The sequence below is a fragment of the Mchenga conophoros genome, linkage group LG8 (genome assembly GCF_057382185.1).
Source record: "Mchenga conophoros isolate Kocher_MC1m ecotype Shallow Benthic linkage group LG8, M_conophoros_male_GT1.1, whole genome shotgun sequence".
NCBI classification, from domain to species: Eukaryota; Metazoa; Chordata; class Actinopteri; order Cichliformes; family Cichlidae; genus Mchenga; species Mchenga conophoros.
In genome coordinates this window covers 27,121,294-27,134,571 of record NC_140533.1, presented here as the reverse complement: position 1 = coordinate 27,134,571, position 13,278 = coordinate 27,121,294, and the positions used below count along the sequence as shown (strand labels likewise).

Genomic DNA, 13,278 nt, shown 5'->3' with positions numbered 1-13,278 from the left:
TCTATTTACATGTCAGAATCTCACATATTAAAATCAAAGGAGCTGGTTTGTGAGGCAGCTGGTCTGGAAAGCATTTAGGCCTCAGATGCAAGAAAGAAGCGAAAGATCCAGAATAACGGGAGGGGAGGGGGGTGCATACAGCCATAAATTCACACTCAAAGCCGACGACACAAAGAACACAAGTGTTATTAAATTACAGTAAATCTTAGAGAAATAACACCGCTTTGTTGCCCCCATGGGATTCTTTATTAATGAGATTATAAATACTCTGGAGGATTAGTCTCGTTACTGCGCGCCAGCAGCAGAGTGGCAGTAACGAAAACAGGACCTGCTCCGGAGGATGATGGAGACATTTTTTTTCCTCTTGAGGAGGAAGAAAAACGCTGAATGTATCGTGTTTGTAGGGAGGTGACTGCACCTCCAGGGCTGGTGCGATGATGGCTGCAACAAAAACACGTTTCTCTGTTTATTGTAGGTCGATGGAGGAGCAGATCGCGCACAATGAAAAGCGTGAGCCCCGAAAACACGCAAAATGAAGCTGCTGCAGGAGAATCTGTGCTGTCATGAGATATAAGAGAAAAAAATACGCCTCGTGTTCAAGTGCACGAAATTTCTATACGTAAAACGCGCACAGGCCCAACCTCTCCCACCTCATGCAAATAAAATATCAAGTGACAGGCCGAATGCCGACGCAGAATTACGACGCGGGGTTTGAGCCGCACGTCGCCCGCTCTCCTGATGTTTCGGTGTGATTGCAGCCACACCGGATCGGTTAAATAAAACAAATATGTCTGGGTTTTCTTACCTGAGTGCAGACAGCGGTCTCGTCTCTTCAGCGGCAGTCGCTCACCGGGCGCGCACGGCTTCTCGTCGCAGTGCAGGCGCAGGCCGGAGCGGGGCGCTGTGGAGCGGCGATGACTGCATGTCATGAAATGCAACCTGTCTGCGCGCAGCAGCCTCCAGCCCATTTGCTTTCATCTAGGGTGTAAACAAAGAGGTGCAAAGACGGATGTTTTGCTCTCAGTTCTTCTGTTTATGCAGAAACAGCCCTGCACAGTTATATAGACAGCTATCTACACACACAAATAAGGACATTTTAAAAGGAATTTGAAGGTTTTAAAATGTCTCAGTCAAACTGTAACTGCAAAAAAAATCATAGGATCCTTTTTTTTAATCTTTGGCAATTCAACTGTCAAACAGTTGCCTCAAGGTGCTTTATATTTTAACCTCCTAAGACCCGAACTCTTCCACGGCATGCATTTTTAATTCCTCTTTGATATTTGGACATATTGGGGCCCGATGAATGTAAAAACAAAGAATTACCAGATTTTATTTTATTTTTTTACCTTATTTTTGTTTTTAAGAAACATGAGAGCCACATATGAGCATATTTGTTTAAAATTTTGAACAGTAGCAGTAGCCTATAATGTCCTCGTAAGTGGATATCAGGCCCTTGTAGAGCAAAATTGAGTATTTTGGTGTAAATAACCCAAAATGTGATGTCCACATATGTGGACACCAGGTCCTAGGAGGTTAAGGTAATGATCCTACAATAATACAGAAAAACTCCAACAATCAAAAAACTCCCTTTCATCAAGCATGGAGGACCAGGCTCGTGGAAGGGCAGTTGCCAGTTGTGCGTCCACGTGTGACCACTTCCAGGCCAGTAACATCTGCACAGTATCCAATCACTACTGAGGACATCATTTGATCTTTTGCAGCCTCATAGAAAGAAGGTCCTGAGTTTGAATCTACCAGCTGGGGTCTTTCTGTCTTTCTTCCCCCCACAGTCCAAAGACAAGAATTGGTGATTCTAAACTCACCCTATTAATGCGAGCCTAGATAAACCACCTCCTGTGTGTTAGCCATGACAGATGGATAGACCCCATGGATATGACCCCAAACTGGATAAGCAGTTTAAAAAATTATAGATATTTTCAAGACAATTTCAGAAAAAAGAAGAATTTTAAACACCATCTGACATACCCCTGGACCTTACTGTTGTTAAATCAGAGCAAATAGTCGCAGGAGGTTCAACACCTGTTAAAAAGGCTGAAACCAGAAAAACAGAAGCTGTTACACAAATATCTCTTTAAATCCTCAACTAAGAAATTTTAAAAAGCCATTTTTAAGATGAAGATTTTACTGAACCATCTGACAAATGTGCTTAAAAAAATAATTGCATTACATTTCATATTTGCTACATCTGGGATAAAAAAAAAAATGCTTAAAAATGTATTGTGTAATATATTTCGATTTTTTCAGGAGTCAAAAAAACACACAGATGATGTTGAAGGCTCAAAAACTCCAAAAAACCTCATGTATCACATATGGTACACTAGGCGTTGAAGGGATATGGGCAAAATGCTTAGCTGTCCACATACTTGTGGACATATGTTATGACATATGATACATGTTATGTTAGTACAATACTATATTATTAGTATATTTGCCGAAATATCAAATATATCGAGTCAGTCTGTAACATTAAACATTATTATTTTCCATATTATCAACAGCAGCATACTTTTGTTCATATAAGTTCAAATGTGCGTGGATCATTGTTTTCTTTGTAAGCCTTTGTACAGTTTTCAGTATAACCTCCCTAAATACTTTGTTATTCTGTGAATATGTTATTTTTACAATATATAGTTGTTTAAATTAGGATTTATGCATTTGTGTATTTTACGTGTATAAAAAGGTCTTTGATCATTTTATTAACATAGATCAGTTTTGTGTGAATTGATTAGGTCCTTTAAGAAGCAGCAGGCTGATATATGGACTGTGGGTCATGGGGACAGGTCAAATTAGAACTTGAAGTTGTTTTAAATGGCTTAAAGTTAATTAAATTACCCTCTGCCAATCAGGCTCAGACAGTCAATAGTCTTTACAGTCACTATATCTAGCTTTGTTGTAGATGTTTTGCCAATATTATATAAAGGAGTGAGCACATATACGTTAGTTAAGTCAAATATTTCTAAAAATCCTCCCCTTTCACTGCTTTTTATTTTGCTTACATATTTCAAACTCAATTAAATTCTGAAGAATCAATAATTTTCTATGAGTTGTAAAAATAAAAAATATATTTCAATCCAAATATAGTTACAATAAATTCTCATCTGATGCTCTTTAAATAACCTTTCTCCATTCATTTTTAGCACTTTTTATATCAGCCTCCTAATAAAAGTGAGATGCAGGAGTGGCAAGATCTTCAGTAACACATCAGTAACTGTGAACTTGTATTCAAGCTACACCACTCAGTCCAGAACAACGTGCTACTGGTATCTTACACAAAGCAAACAGGCTCCTGATAGCACTGCTGCACTTAACTCCATTATCATTCTCTGGATTTTCATTTTCATTGGAAGTTGCAGTAGAGCTTAAGCATGCATTTCGTAACTGGATATATCTGGATAACAACTGTGGTCAGAGTAAATTAAGTAAAAAAAACTTGACAGAATAGCGCAGCAATAAGGACACATTTTCAGGTTTGAATATGTTACTGACTGTAACTATAATAAAGTTTTAATGAAGGTAGAAAGGTGGAATTTTACGAGTCTACAAAAGGAAAGTTATAAATTGATTTTTTTGTTTTTATCCATTTGTGAGAGGGGCTTCCAGACTGGACAGTAGCTACAGTAACAGATGGATGCGGTGGGCTCACAAAGGTCGAGTGTTGGCTCATAAAGCAGCTGAGACCTGCCAGACTAAACAGTGCACCCTTGTGTCACTCCTCTTTCACTGCCCTCCCTGTGGCCCCTCGGTATCACACACTGAGTGCCAACTTTTACACTGAGTCGAAAAACCAGCAGTGGAATTATTGACGTTCGAATTCATGCTGGGGCCATGATGTGTTGGCAAGACAAGTGCTTTCTTTCTTTTTCCTCTCCGCCTCTCTGTTTTGCCTTTCTGGAATTGTGCCCAGTGCAACAGCTGGCACTAGCTGTGTGGGTTAAGATGATTTGGTTATTATCCTGTGGTAGGAGTTCTCTGTGAGCCAGGTGCTGCCACAAGACCCTTCCCTACCATGTGGGCACCGGCCTGAAGGAGCTGCTTCACAGGCTCAGGGACTTTCCCTTTTCTTTCCAAGCATTCCAAATAAATACAGTTCAAATAAAGAAATGGTGTAAGACAAATATTTGAAGTTACAGGTTTTTATCTCAGATAAAAGATGATTTTAATATTAAGCTGGGGGATAACTTTTACTGATTGGCCGTATAATCATTCTTTCCATACTTTAAAAAACATGATGCTAACTTCAGGCATCCAGATTAATCAGGTATTCCGACTAAAGCTTATAACTTTCTCCGGTACTCTGGGAAAAAAAGTAAGATTTCTCCTTTTGCATCAACTTACTAGCAACAATCATCAGTAAGCTAGCAGCTCTTAATAACTAGCATCCCTGGAGTATTTACAAGCGTTCCTATGAAAGGGATTCATTATCCTCAGCTGGGAACTAGCATTAATTAGTTAATATGTTAACAAGTTAATATAATAGTTTCTAGCATTAGCATTAACTAGCATACCCAGCCTACAAACTTGCCTTCCTAGGCTAGCAACTAGCATTCCTAAGATAGCTACTATTAACAACCAACCTACACTACTGACTAGAATTTCTAGGCCAGCAACTAGGATGTTTAAGCTAGTAATTATTATTACCTCACATCCTTATAATACTGACTAACATTCCTAGAATGATAAATAGGATCCCTAAGTTGGTGACTATTATTAACTAGCATCCCTGCACTAGTAACTAGCATTGCTAGGTTACTACCTAGCATCACTAATTTATCATCCCTTAAGCTCCCAATTAACACTCCTAGGCAAATGAGTGACAATATTAAACTAAAAGCGAGCATTAATTAATAGAACCAGGCCTATATTTCTAAGCGAGTATGTCTAAGCTAGAAACTAGCAGAACTAAGATAAGCTGCCCATAGGGTTTTCAACTTTTTAACTATAAAATAAGGGGCACTCTGGTGTACCAGAAGCGCAGTGCACAGCCAGCTGGGCATAGTGTAATAAGAAAAAAAATATTCAAATAAAATACTGTAAATAGGGACTTCAGTCACCCAGTTTATTATGCTACACAGACAAAACATCACCTTATTTTTACAAATCACGTATTACTCTTCACATCTAATGTGCATAATGGGCCGTCACTGAATGTTGTGACTGGGCAGAAACAATCATCTGATACAACTGCAGTCAAATCAGATTTAAGTGGCATTACAGGTAATGGTCAATATATACAGGACATCTGAGGTAGAATAAGAGACGAACCATTTTTGCTGATTATACAGGATGTCCCAGCTAAAACGGGCAGTTGGCAACCCTACCTACACAACAATGGTCAAAGAGAAGTACAAGTTCTCTTTAATTAAGAAATATTTCCATAATAAATTAAGATAATTCCAAGAAACCTTGGAATTATATTTTCTGTATTTTCTATACAGAAAATACACAATTTCCAATTTTTTTCTTCCAAAACACTTTGATTTACATCAGTTTCACAAGTTGCTTATCCGCCAATAATAAGGTATAGATTTTTGTCAGCATGCAAAGCTTAAAAAGGAAGTAAAAGCACATTTTTACACATATATTCTGTAGATAAAAGTAATGTGGAAAGACACTATGAATTTGATTCTGTAAAAATAGTAGAGGTATACAGTTTCTTGCATATTACACTAATTTCTTTATGTTTCAGTTCTGGGACTCCACAGTAGCTTTGCATGACCTTTTGTATATTTATCTTATACGATCCATTTTTGTAGTCTTTTAGCTCATCATCCTTCTTAAACCAGACCTTTCAGCTCTTGTCTCTTTAAGACCCCCCTCCTTAAAAGTCCTCTGTTTTATGATTAGCAGACTTCTGGAAGTTTACTGAGGGGCAGCACTGAGCGTTTTTGAACTGTACTGATCATTCAGAAAAGTAAATATTAGACCATTGTGAAGCCTGAACATTTGGTCCACATATGTTCATTTTAATATATGTAACAAAAAATAAGAAAAAAGGTAACATCCATATGACGAGTAGAACTGAAAACAGAAAGAATGTTTGTTTGTTTTTTCTAGATAGAAATTAAATTTTAAAATAAAATAAAGACAATGATTAAGAAAAATAACACTGCGCTTAATGCTTTGCCTAAATATGAAAAATGACGTATGTGGTCCTTAAATCAACTATAGCTGCAGCCACTATTTTCCAGCCACTGTCCTCACTTTCTATAGGTGAAGTGAACACATGTTATTCACCACATTATTTGTAACTGACTGGCGTATTTACTGGCCTGTTTTGGCATCACAATTGAATTTTGTCAGAGTTCCTCCATATTTATTTATGTTTAGACTCTTGCAGGAAAACATTTTGTACCTTATGTAATCACGTCTTTGACCATGGCAGTCACAGCAGACGCCAACAGAGGCTGTGGTCTGCTTTTCAAAGCAGAGGAAAAATAATGGAACAACATTAGATTGCTGAAATATTTCAGCGCTGACTGTGTCAGTGCATTTAGACCAGAGTTTACCCTTCAAAGAGTGTTTGGGTTGTCCTCAGGACTGTCTGGAAAAATCTTAAATCCATGAAGACCATCTGCCTCCATCACTCTGAGGGAAAAAGGTTGTGTAACGGGTTTACCCAAATCAGACCCGCAAGCTGTGATAATTCCTTTAGATTACTTTCCAGTAACTTACATTACCCATTCAGTCAGCCATGTAATTCACTACAACTAACTAGAAGGTGTTATAGCTGCATGAAGAGAAATGTGTCTCAATACTCAAAAGTGTTTCAAATGCATACAATATGATCCAAAAGCGTAAACTAAGATTTAGAAACGTGTACATTTACTTGTGCGTCATTTTTGAGGACTCACAAAAGCATGGTCCAATCCACACAAACACAAAGCAGTCTGACCACATGTAAAACTATTTAACAAATAGGTATATCCAAACCCAAAAAACTATAGACCCCCTATGCTAAGCAAGCCTACCGCAGACATGAGCGAGACAGATAAATATGAAGGCATGCCGGTGTTGTGCCAAAAAGTGATTGTCTGCCAAAAACTGATTTCCGGTATTTGCCAAAAACTGATTGCTCGTATTTAAACTGCTATAAGTAACTTGTTGGGCTATAATATGTGAAACATATGTCAAATGCATCCCTCATGGATGACATAAAGTCATCTTGAGCCACAAACAACATTCGTGTAACAAGGTAGAAGCCGCAATCAGTTTTTGGCAGTGACTTTTATATAACCTTTATTTATGCAGTTAAAAAAATCTCATTAACATTAAAAATGTCTTTTGTAAGAGTAAGTTGGCCAAGAGGACAGCAGACATGGCAGCAAATATTACAATATTTCTGTAAAAATATTTTAAGTGGGGATAAAGGACCGGATTGGTTATAATGTAAGTACAATAGCAGAGAGTTGTAAAGATACTTGAAAAACAGATATTGTTTTAATTCTCTATATAACCCCTTTGTAAACCCTGTTCACCGAAGTCTATTTACAAACATACGTAAAGATATTACACATAAAAAATACACAGAAACATTGGAAATCAGTTTTTGGCAGACAATCACTTTTTGGCACAACACCGGCTCGGTCAACAAGGTCCGCATCAGGTGTTGAGGAACCAGGGCACCCTGACGAGAAGTGGGCTACTGGAACAAGAAGGCATCGGTGGGCAAGAGACGAAAACAGGGCGTTGTTGGAATGCTACTACGCAAGTAACCCTGGCGGAAGGGGCTACATGAATAGGATGAGAGACCTATGGATTCTTCGATATCCAACATCCACAATGACGGCGAAACAACTAGTAGCTCAGTGTTCCAACATTTTTCATCTGCAGTCTGGAGGTATTATAAAGTTGATGATAACAACATTGCCATAGCAAACTGTGAGATATGTAAACTTGGGAAAGCGACCCACTTCAGTACTGGAAAGAACATGCTAACCAGTTTCCCTCTATGGCTGCAACCCAATATCTCAGTGCCCCCTGTAGCTCTGTGGACAGTGAGAGACTTTAGTGCCGTTGCAAACGTCCTTGATGAGAACAGAAACAGGCTCAAACCTGACAAGGTAGAGATGTTAGTTTTCATTAAGAGAAAACACACATTTCCTTCTGTGAAACTTACTGCTATGATGACAGTAAGAGTTAGGAGTGCAGTTTCTAAAACCACATTACTAGCTTTGCAAACACTGTGGCACTTTTATTTTTTTATTTGTTTACATGCCTGCCGGATATTTAAGTTGAGGTGCTATTTGTTGTTATATTAGTCTTTTTTTATATTTACTGTTGCACTAAAGTCCATAAGTGAAGAATTTATGTTATTTATTACTTGATTGTTCAAGCTACCTCACAAAAGTGCTTTGTTTGTTAACAGAGTTGTTGAACGTTAAAATAAAGTGAATTAAATAAAAAAAATGAGGAACATCCAGGATCTGTTTCTTCGTTCTGCTTCATTCTTTTTTTATGTATTATTGAAGTATTGGATCAGGACTCGGTATCGGTAGATACTCAAAATCAAATGACTCAGACTCGAGGGCAAAAAAACATGATCAGCACATCCCTAATTGACACCTTGCTCGGACACTGAGTGGCAAATAGCAAAGATTGCAGATGAGTGCATTTAATGTTTTTGTCTTGTGTAGCCATTCTAAAGCTAAACAAAGGACAGGCTTTGTGTATAACCTGTGGTATGTAGCATACACATGTAATATAATAGAATTTTACACATCAGCTGAAACAAAACCTTCTTGGATGGTCTCGTCGATTAAACATAAATCCATTTCATTTGTTAGATAATTGCACTAAAATGCTGTAAAGAGCAAAAAACGCACAAACATTGTCAAGTGAACCAGTTCGCAGACTTCAGAAGGCACTCACAGCAGTTGTTGCTGTCACGATTGAACTTGAGCTAATGCAGTAAAATGAGACACTCCAAGACCTGATGGTAGAGAGATGAACCAGAGCATGACCTTCAATGCAGACTGCAGAGTTCACAAGTTGCTTAGCGGTCACATTAGGGTCAACTTTTGAGATAAGGACGGTGAGGTACGTTGTCCTCCCATCATGGTGAATTGTATGTGTGGATTACATAGATTTATGTTTTATAAGACATTAAACCTGCAGTGTTCCGGTCAGAAACAGCACTGGACCATTTTTGTGTTTGGGCGTTTCGTCCAAGTGAAGCAATGAAAACTCACAACTGCATTTCTTAGCATGACAGGACAGGATGATCACACTGACGTGTTTAAGACGGGAAATTCACACACTTTAACTTTCAAAGAAATTGTGATGCATTAGTACAAACAAATAATTATTATAATTATAACAAATTAAATCAATTTCAGTGAAAGGTTTATGTGATATAAGCAGACAGGCGATGCAGGATGAATTATTCAGATTTATTTATTAATTAACTGATAAATTTAGATTGTCCAATTACTGTTGCTGCTAATTCCCTGATTAATACATTTCTTTAGATTTGTCAAATTTTTTGGTTAAATTGATTCATGAATAATTAATTGATCACTGATCAATTAATTATTGATCAGTGCAGCAATACAGGTTGCTACTATGCACCTGTATTTATAACTCAGGTTCATAGTAGCAACTCTTTTTAACCCAGCACAAGCTCTCTAAGAAGACGAGGAAAAACTCCTCAAAAACTTGAGAAGAAACCTCGGGAAAGGCAATTCAAAGAGAGATCCCCTTTCCACGGATTGCTGGGGGTGGGTGGGGTATTTTCCATTTATGGACAGAAACCATGTATGGAAAAGACAATACATGGAAGTTCCACTTCGATCTCGTGGTTTTTGTGGGGTGCCTCTACAGGGGCAGGACTGTAAAAATGACATAATTGTTAAAAACATACACAGATATGTGACATGGCTTCAGAATTTGACCAAATACTTCTCTGTTAGAGCTTATGCTCTGTAACCCTGTTGTGCTTGGAGTCGATAAGTCATTTGAACCAGGGATGATTTTGAAGTTCCTCTAGGGTGAGGCGGTCTTCATTTTTGGCTGCCAGGCAACCTAACAGAAAACTCTCGCAGTCTGTTTGGAAATATAATAGAGGGTGGGGTTCACGTTTGTCATACAAAAATCGATATGTGCGTTACCGATACAGATAACACATTAAACAGAATTTTCTGTTTTGTAACGCAAATCACGACAGGTTAACGAATTAACATCTGGCTTACTTTCTGAAATATCAGTACGCTTCGAATACATGTTCTTGGAAGAGGTGATGTTGTGTAACAGCCTATCCATCACTCTGCCCAGCTGCAAAACTGTGATGCAATCGGCTTTGGTGGCGTTAAACAGCAAGTTTAGAGCCGGTGATTTTCTCCCTAAAATCCAAAGAGAAATTATTAATGGTAAGAAATGAATGTGGACACAAGGCGTGTGGGCAGGCAAGAACATGTAAACAATGAGGCTGATGACCTACCATTTCTTCGAGTGACTGCTTCTGGTGTAAAAAAGACTCCACAGCCAAAATCAATGTATTTGACACGCGGACGTGCTAAACGTTCAGCTGAGTTTTCAATTATAATATTGTCTGTCTTAATGTCTTGATGGAAAACACCCTTGGAGTGCATTTCAGTGGCTGCATCTACCAACTGTCTCATTATGACCTGACAGACAAACGAAAGATACATTAAAACCATAAGATCTAAATTATTCATAAAAGACAAATATTTTATTCTTGCTACTCACTGACCTTAATGTCGCTCTCACAAATCCTTTCTCTTCTGTTTGACAGGTAAACGTCCAAGTCTATGTTGTTTTTGCCCCCTTCAAAGACCATAATAAGTTCTTTTTCTAAGTCATACCAGTCGAGTAAAACTGGGGTCACATTGCTGCTTGTAGCCTCTGTTCCTGCCCCCACTTTTATCAGCAATGCCACCTCCAGAGGAATCTTGGTCATTCTACCATTAAGAAGCTTTAGAAACAGAACATCCGGGTCAGTTGTCAAACATTAGGCTGTTTGAGGTACATGCTGCCCGAAAAACAACCGAAAAAGACAAACATCTCATACCATTGGCTGGCGGTAGAGCGACTTCTGAGGAACATGTTTTATTACCACCTGCATTAAAGAGAAAATGTGTTTGAGAAAAAGCACGTAGAGAACAGGATGAACTACAAGAAAACATGCGTAAAGTGCACACATAAGAAGCCATACTGGGAAGTTGTCTTCTCTACGTTTTCCAAAGAACACTTCCCCATACTGTCCTTCACCCAGCATATCCTGCTCGTCATATTTTTCTTCAAAGTCCTCTACAGAGAGACAAAACAAACACGGGGTTGTGATTAGTTGCATGTAGGAAAGCTGACATCGTCTCATTTTACACATTCGTACAGGCTCTGTTGGAAGCTTCCTAGTGATTACCAGATGGATGCCAGCTAAATTCTGAGAGCTTGGGAAGGGGCTCTCGTTTAAGGTGTGATTTGAACTTTTTCTTACCTGTAGTGTGACCGTTGTATGTGCTAGGTAAAGGATCATCTGTCTCATAGATGGAGTTGTTAGACTCCTCCTGTGAGCTTGATGTCCTCCTCTTTTTACTGCGTGGTTCTTTTGTTCCATCGCTGCTCTTTTGTTTGCTGCTCTTCTTTCTGGAAGCAGCTGCATAAACAAAAATCAATTAGACCTCTGAACTCCACACAGGCCTACAGATGATCAGAAACTATAAAACAAAAAATAATCTCTGTGAATGTCTCACTTACACTTCTCAAAGAAAACATGGCTGGGGCCTGGGGTTGGACTTTCGCTGTCCTTTCGTGTTTTGGAAGCTTTTTCCAATCTCTCTGTGGAACCATCTTTTCTTTTGGAGCTCTTGATTCGCCCATCTGACGTCCTGTCCTCTATCCTGAAGGACCAGGGCTCAGTGTGGCGTTCTGCAGTTTGTAAAAAAATCTGTTTGTTACTGCTGAATCAAAGCACCTGAAGTAAAAGCCTGTAATTTAAGATGAATTGACAGGTAAAGGAGACTTCACTCACCTAGATATTTACTTACACCCACAGCACGTGGCGTAGCAAAGGTCGGCCAAGATTTTGACGACATATCGGAAACTGGTTCAAAATTGTTCTCCCTGGACTAAACTCACTTTTAACTATTTGATTTTGTATGTAGTTGGAACTTTGAAAGGTCCCTTTTTAAAACTGTTTTGATGACATCACGGAACTTAACATTCTAATATATGCAAACTGTCTCTGCGTGGCTACACAACATCAAATTAAATCACAACAAAGGAGTAACAAGCAGGAGCAGTCTTACAGTATAGGTCACATGTTTGTCAGCATACAGAAGTGAAGTGAGCTATTCTGTTCATTTAGAAAAATTAACGCCTGCTTTATTAAAAGAAAACCAATAAATATAAAAATAAAAGAATGCAGGAATAGAGACAAAGCCCAGATGTCCAAGTTTTGCAATGGGACATGAAAGCAGCTCAGGGAAGTTGACAGTGAGAAATTTGTCTCAAAAGCTCGCCATGCTATCTGTGTGTATGAGGTGAAGCACATACATGTAAGGTTCTGTAAACCAGCGAGAGAGATGTTACATAAAGTTTTAGACATTTCTACGCACAGAAAGGTTTTTGAACGAGAAGCTTATCCAATTCGTGGAGCTGAGCTTAATAAATAGTGATTATTTATGCACAATTTATTTAGGTTTGGATATATGCATTTGTAAAATTGTTATACATGTGGTTAAATTGCTTCGTATTTGTGCGTGGACTGAAGCACGCGTTTTTGAGTCCTCCAAGATTACACACAAATCACTGCACACATTTTTAAATTTGGTCATTCAGTGTCCCACTTGTCATTCTGGATAGCCCTGACCAACACCCAACGCACAATAATGTCACGAAAGCATATTTTTGGTGATTAGTATCCCATAGCTACTAACTGTTATCCTTAAGCTAGTAATTAGCATTAACTAACGTCCCGATGCTAGTAACAATCATCCTTTTTGTGCCAATCACCAATAATTAGCATTTCTAGGGTAAACCTTTTCCCAAACTATTAAAACTACCCATATGGCAAAGAAATAGAAAAAACTTATAAAAGACTTGCGTCAGCTTTAGCTTGCTAGTGAATCATATAAGGCTTAATATGATTTACTCATGGGGCAGCACGGTGGCATGGTGGTTAGCACTGTTGCCGCACAGCAAGAAGGTCCTGAGTTCAATTCCAACATCAGGCCGGGGTCTTTCTGTGTGGAGTTTGCATGTTCTCCCCGTGTTTGCGTGGGTTCTCTCCGGGTACTCCGG

At 38.6% G+C, this 13,278-nt stretch overlaps 2 protein-coding genes across 26 annotated transcripts in view; both read right to left on the bottom strand.

The window, feature by feature from the left end:
- Window positions 1–940, bottom strand: part of LOC146568941 (microtubule-associated protein tau-like) — a 37,098-nt gene extending 36,158 nt beyond the window's left edge. For all 25 annotated transcript variants that reach the window (XM_085285350.1, XM_085285360.1, XM_085285351.1 and 22 more), the window contains exon 1: window positions 806–940. The gene's annotated coding sequence lies outside the window, so the exon portion shown is untranslated. The remainder of the gene's footprint in view (window positions 1–805) is intronic.
- Window positions 941–9,443: 8,503 nt separating this feature from the next.
- Window positions 9,444–12,134, bottom strand: LOC146568940 (serine/threonine-protein kinase pim-1-like). The gene is made up of 9 exons (XM_085283446.1): window positions 12,008–12,134; window positions 11,734–11,904; window positions 11,474–11,632; window positions 11,192–11,286; window positions 11,048–11,095; window positions 10,730–10,951; window positions 10,457–10,643; window positions 10,209–10,358; window positions 9,444–10,062 (listed from the first exon to the last, which is right to left on the bottom strand). Exons 1-9 carry the CDS (start codon window positions 12,069–12,071, stop codon window positions 9,971–9,973), a joined length of 1,188 nt encoding a protein of 395 aa, XP_085139572.1. The 5' UTR covers window positions 12,072–12,134; the 3' UTR covers window positions 9,444–9,970.
- Between the last annotated feature and the right edge of the window lie 1,144 nt (window positions 12,135–13,278).

What these genes read in the sequence shown, in the direction of transcription:
- LOC146568940 (XM_085283446.1), bottom strand. Translation starts at nt 12,071, where the DNA reads ATGTCGTCAAAATCTTGGCCGACCTTTGCTACGCCACGTGCTGTGGGT. An exon ending in CCATGTTTTCTTTGAGAAGT is followed by an intron (nt 11,633 to 11,733) that starts GTAAGTGAGACA and finishes TTGTTTATGCAG; the next exon opens with CTGCTTCCAGAAAGAAGAGC. An exon ending in GTAGAGAAGACAACTTCCCA is followed by an intron (nt 11,096 to 11,191) that starts GTATGGCTTCTT and finishes TCTTTAATGCAG; the next exon opens with GTGGTAATAAAACATGTTCC.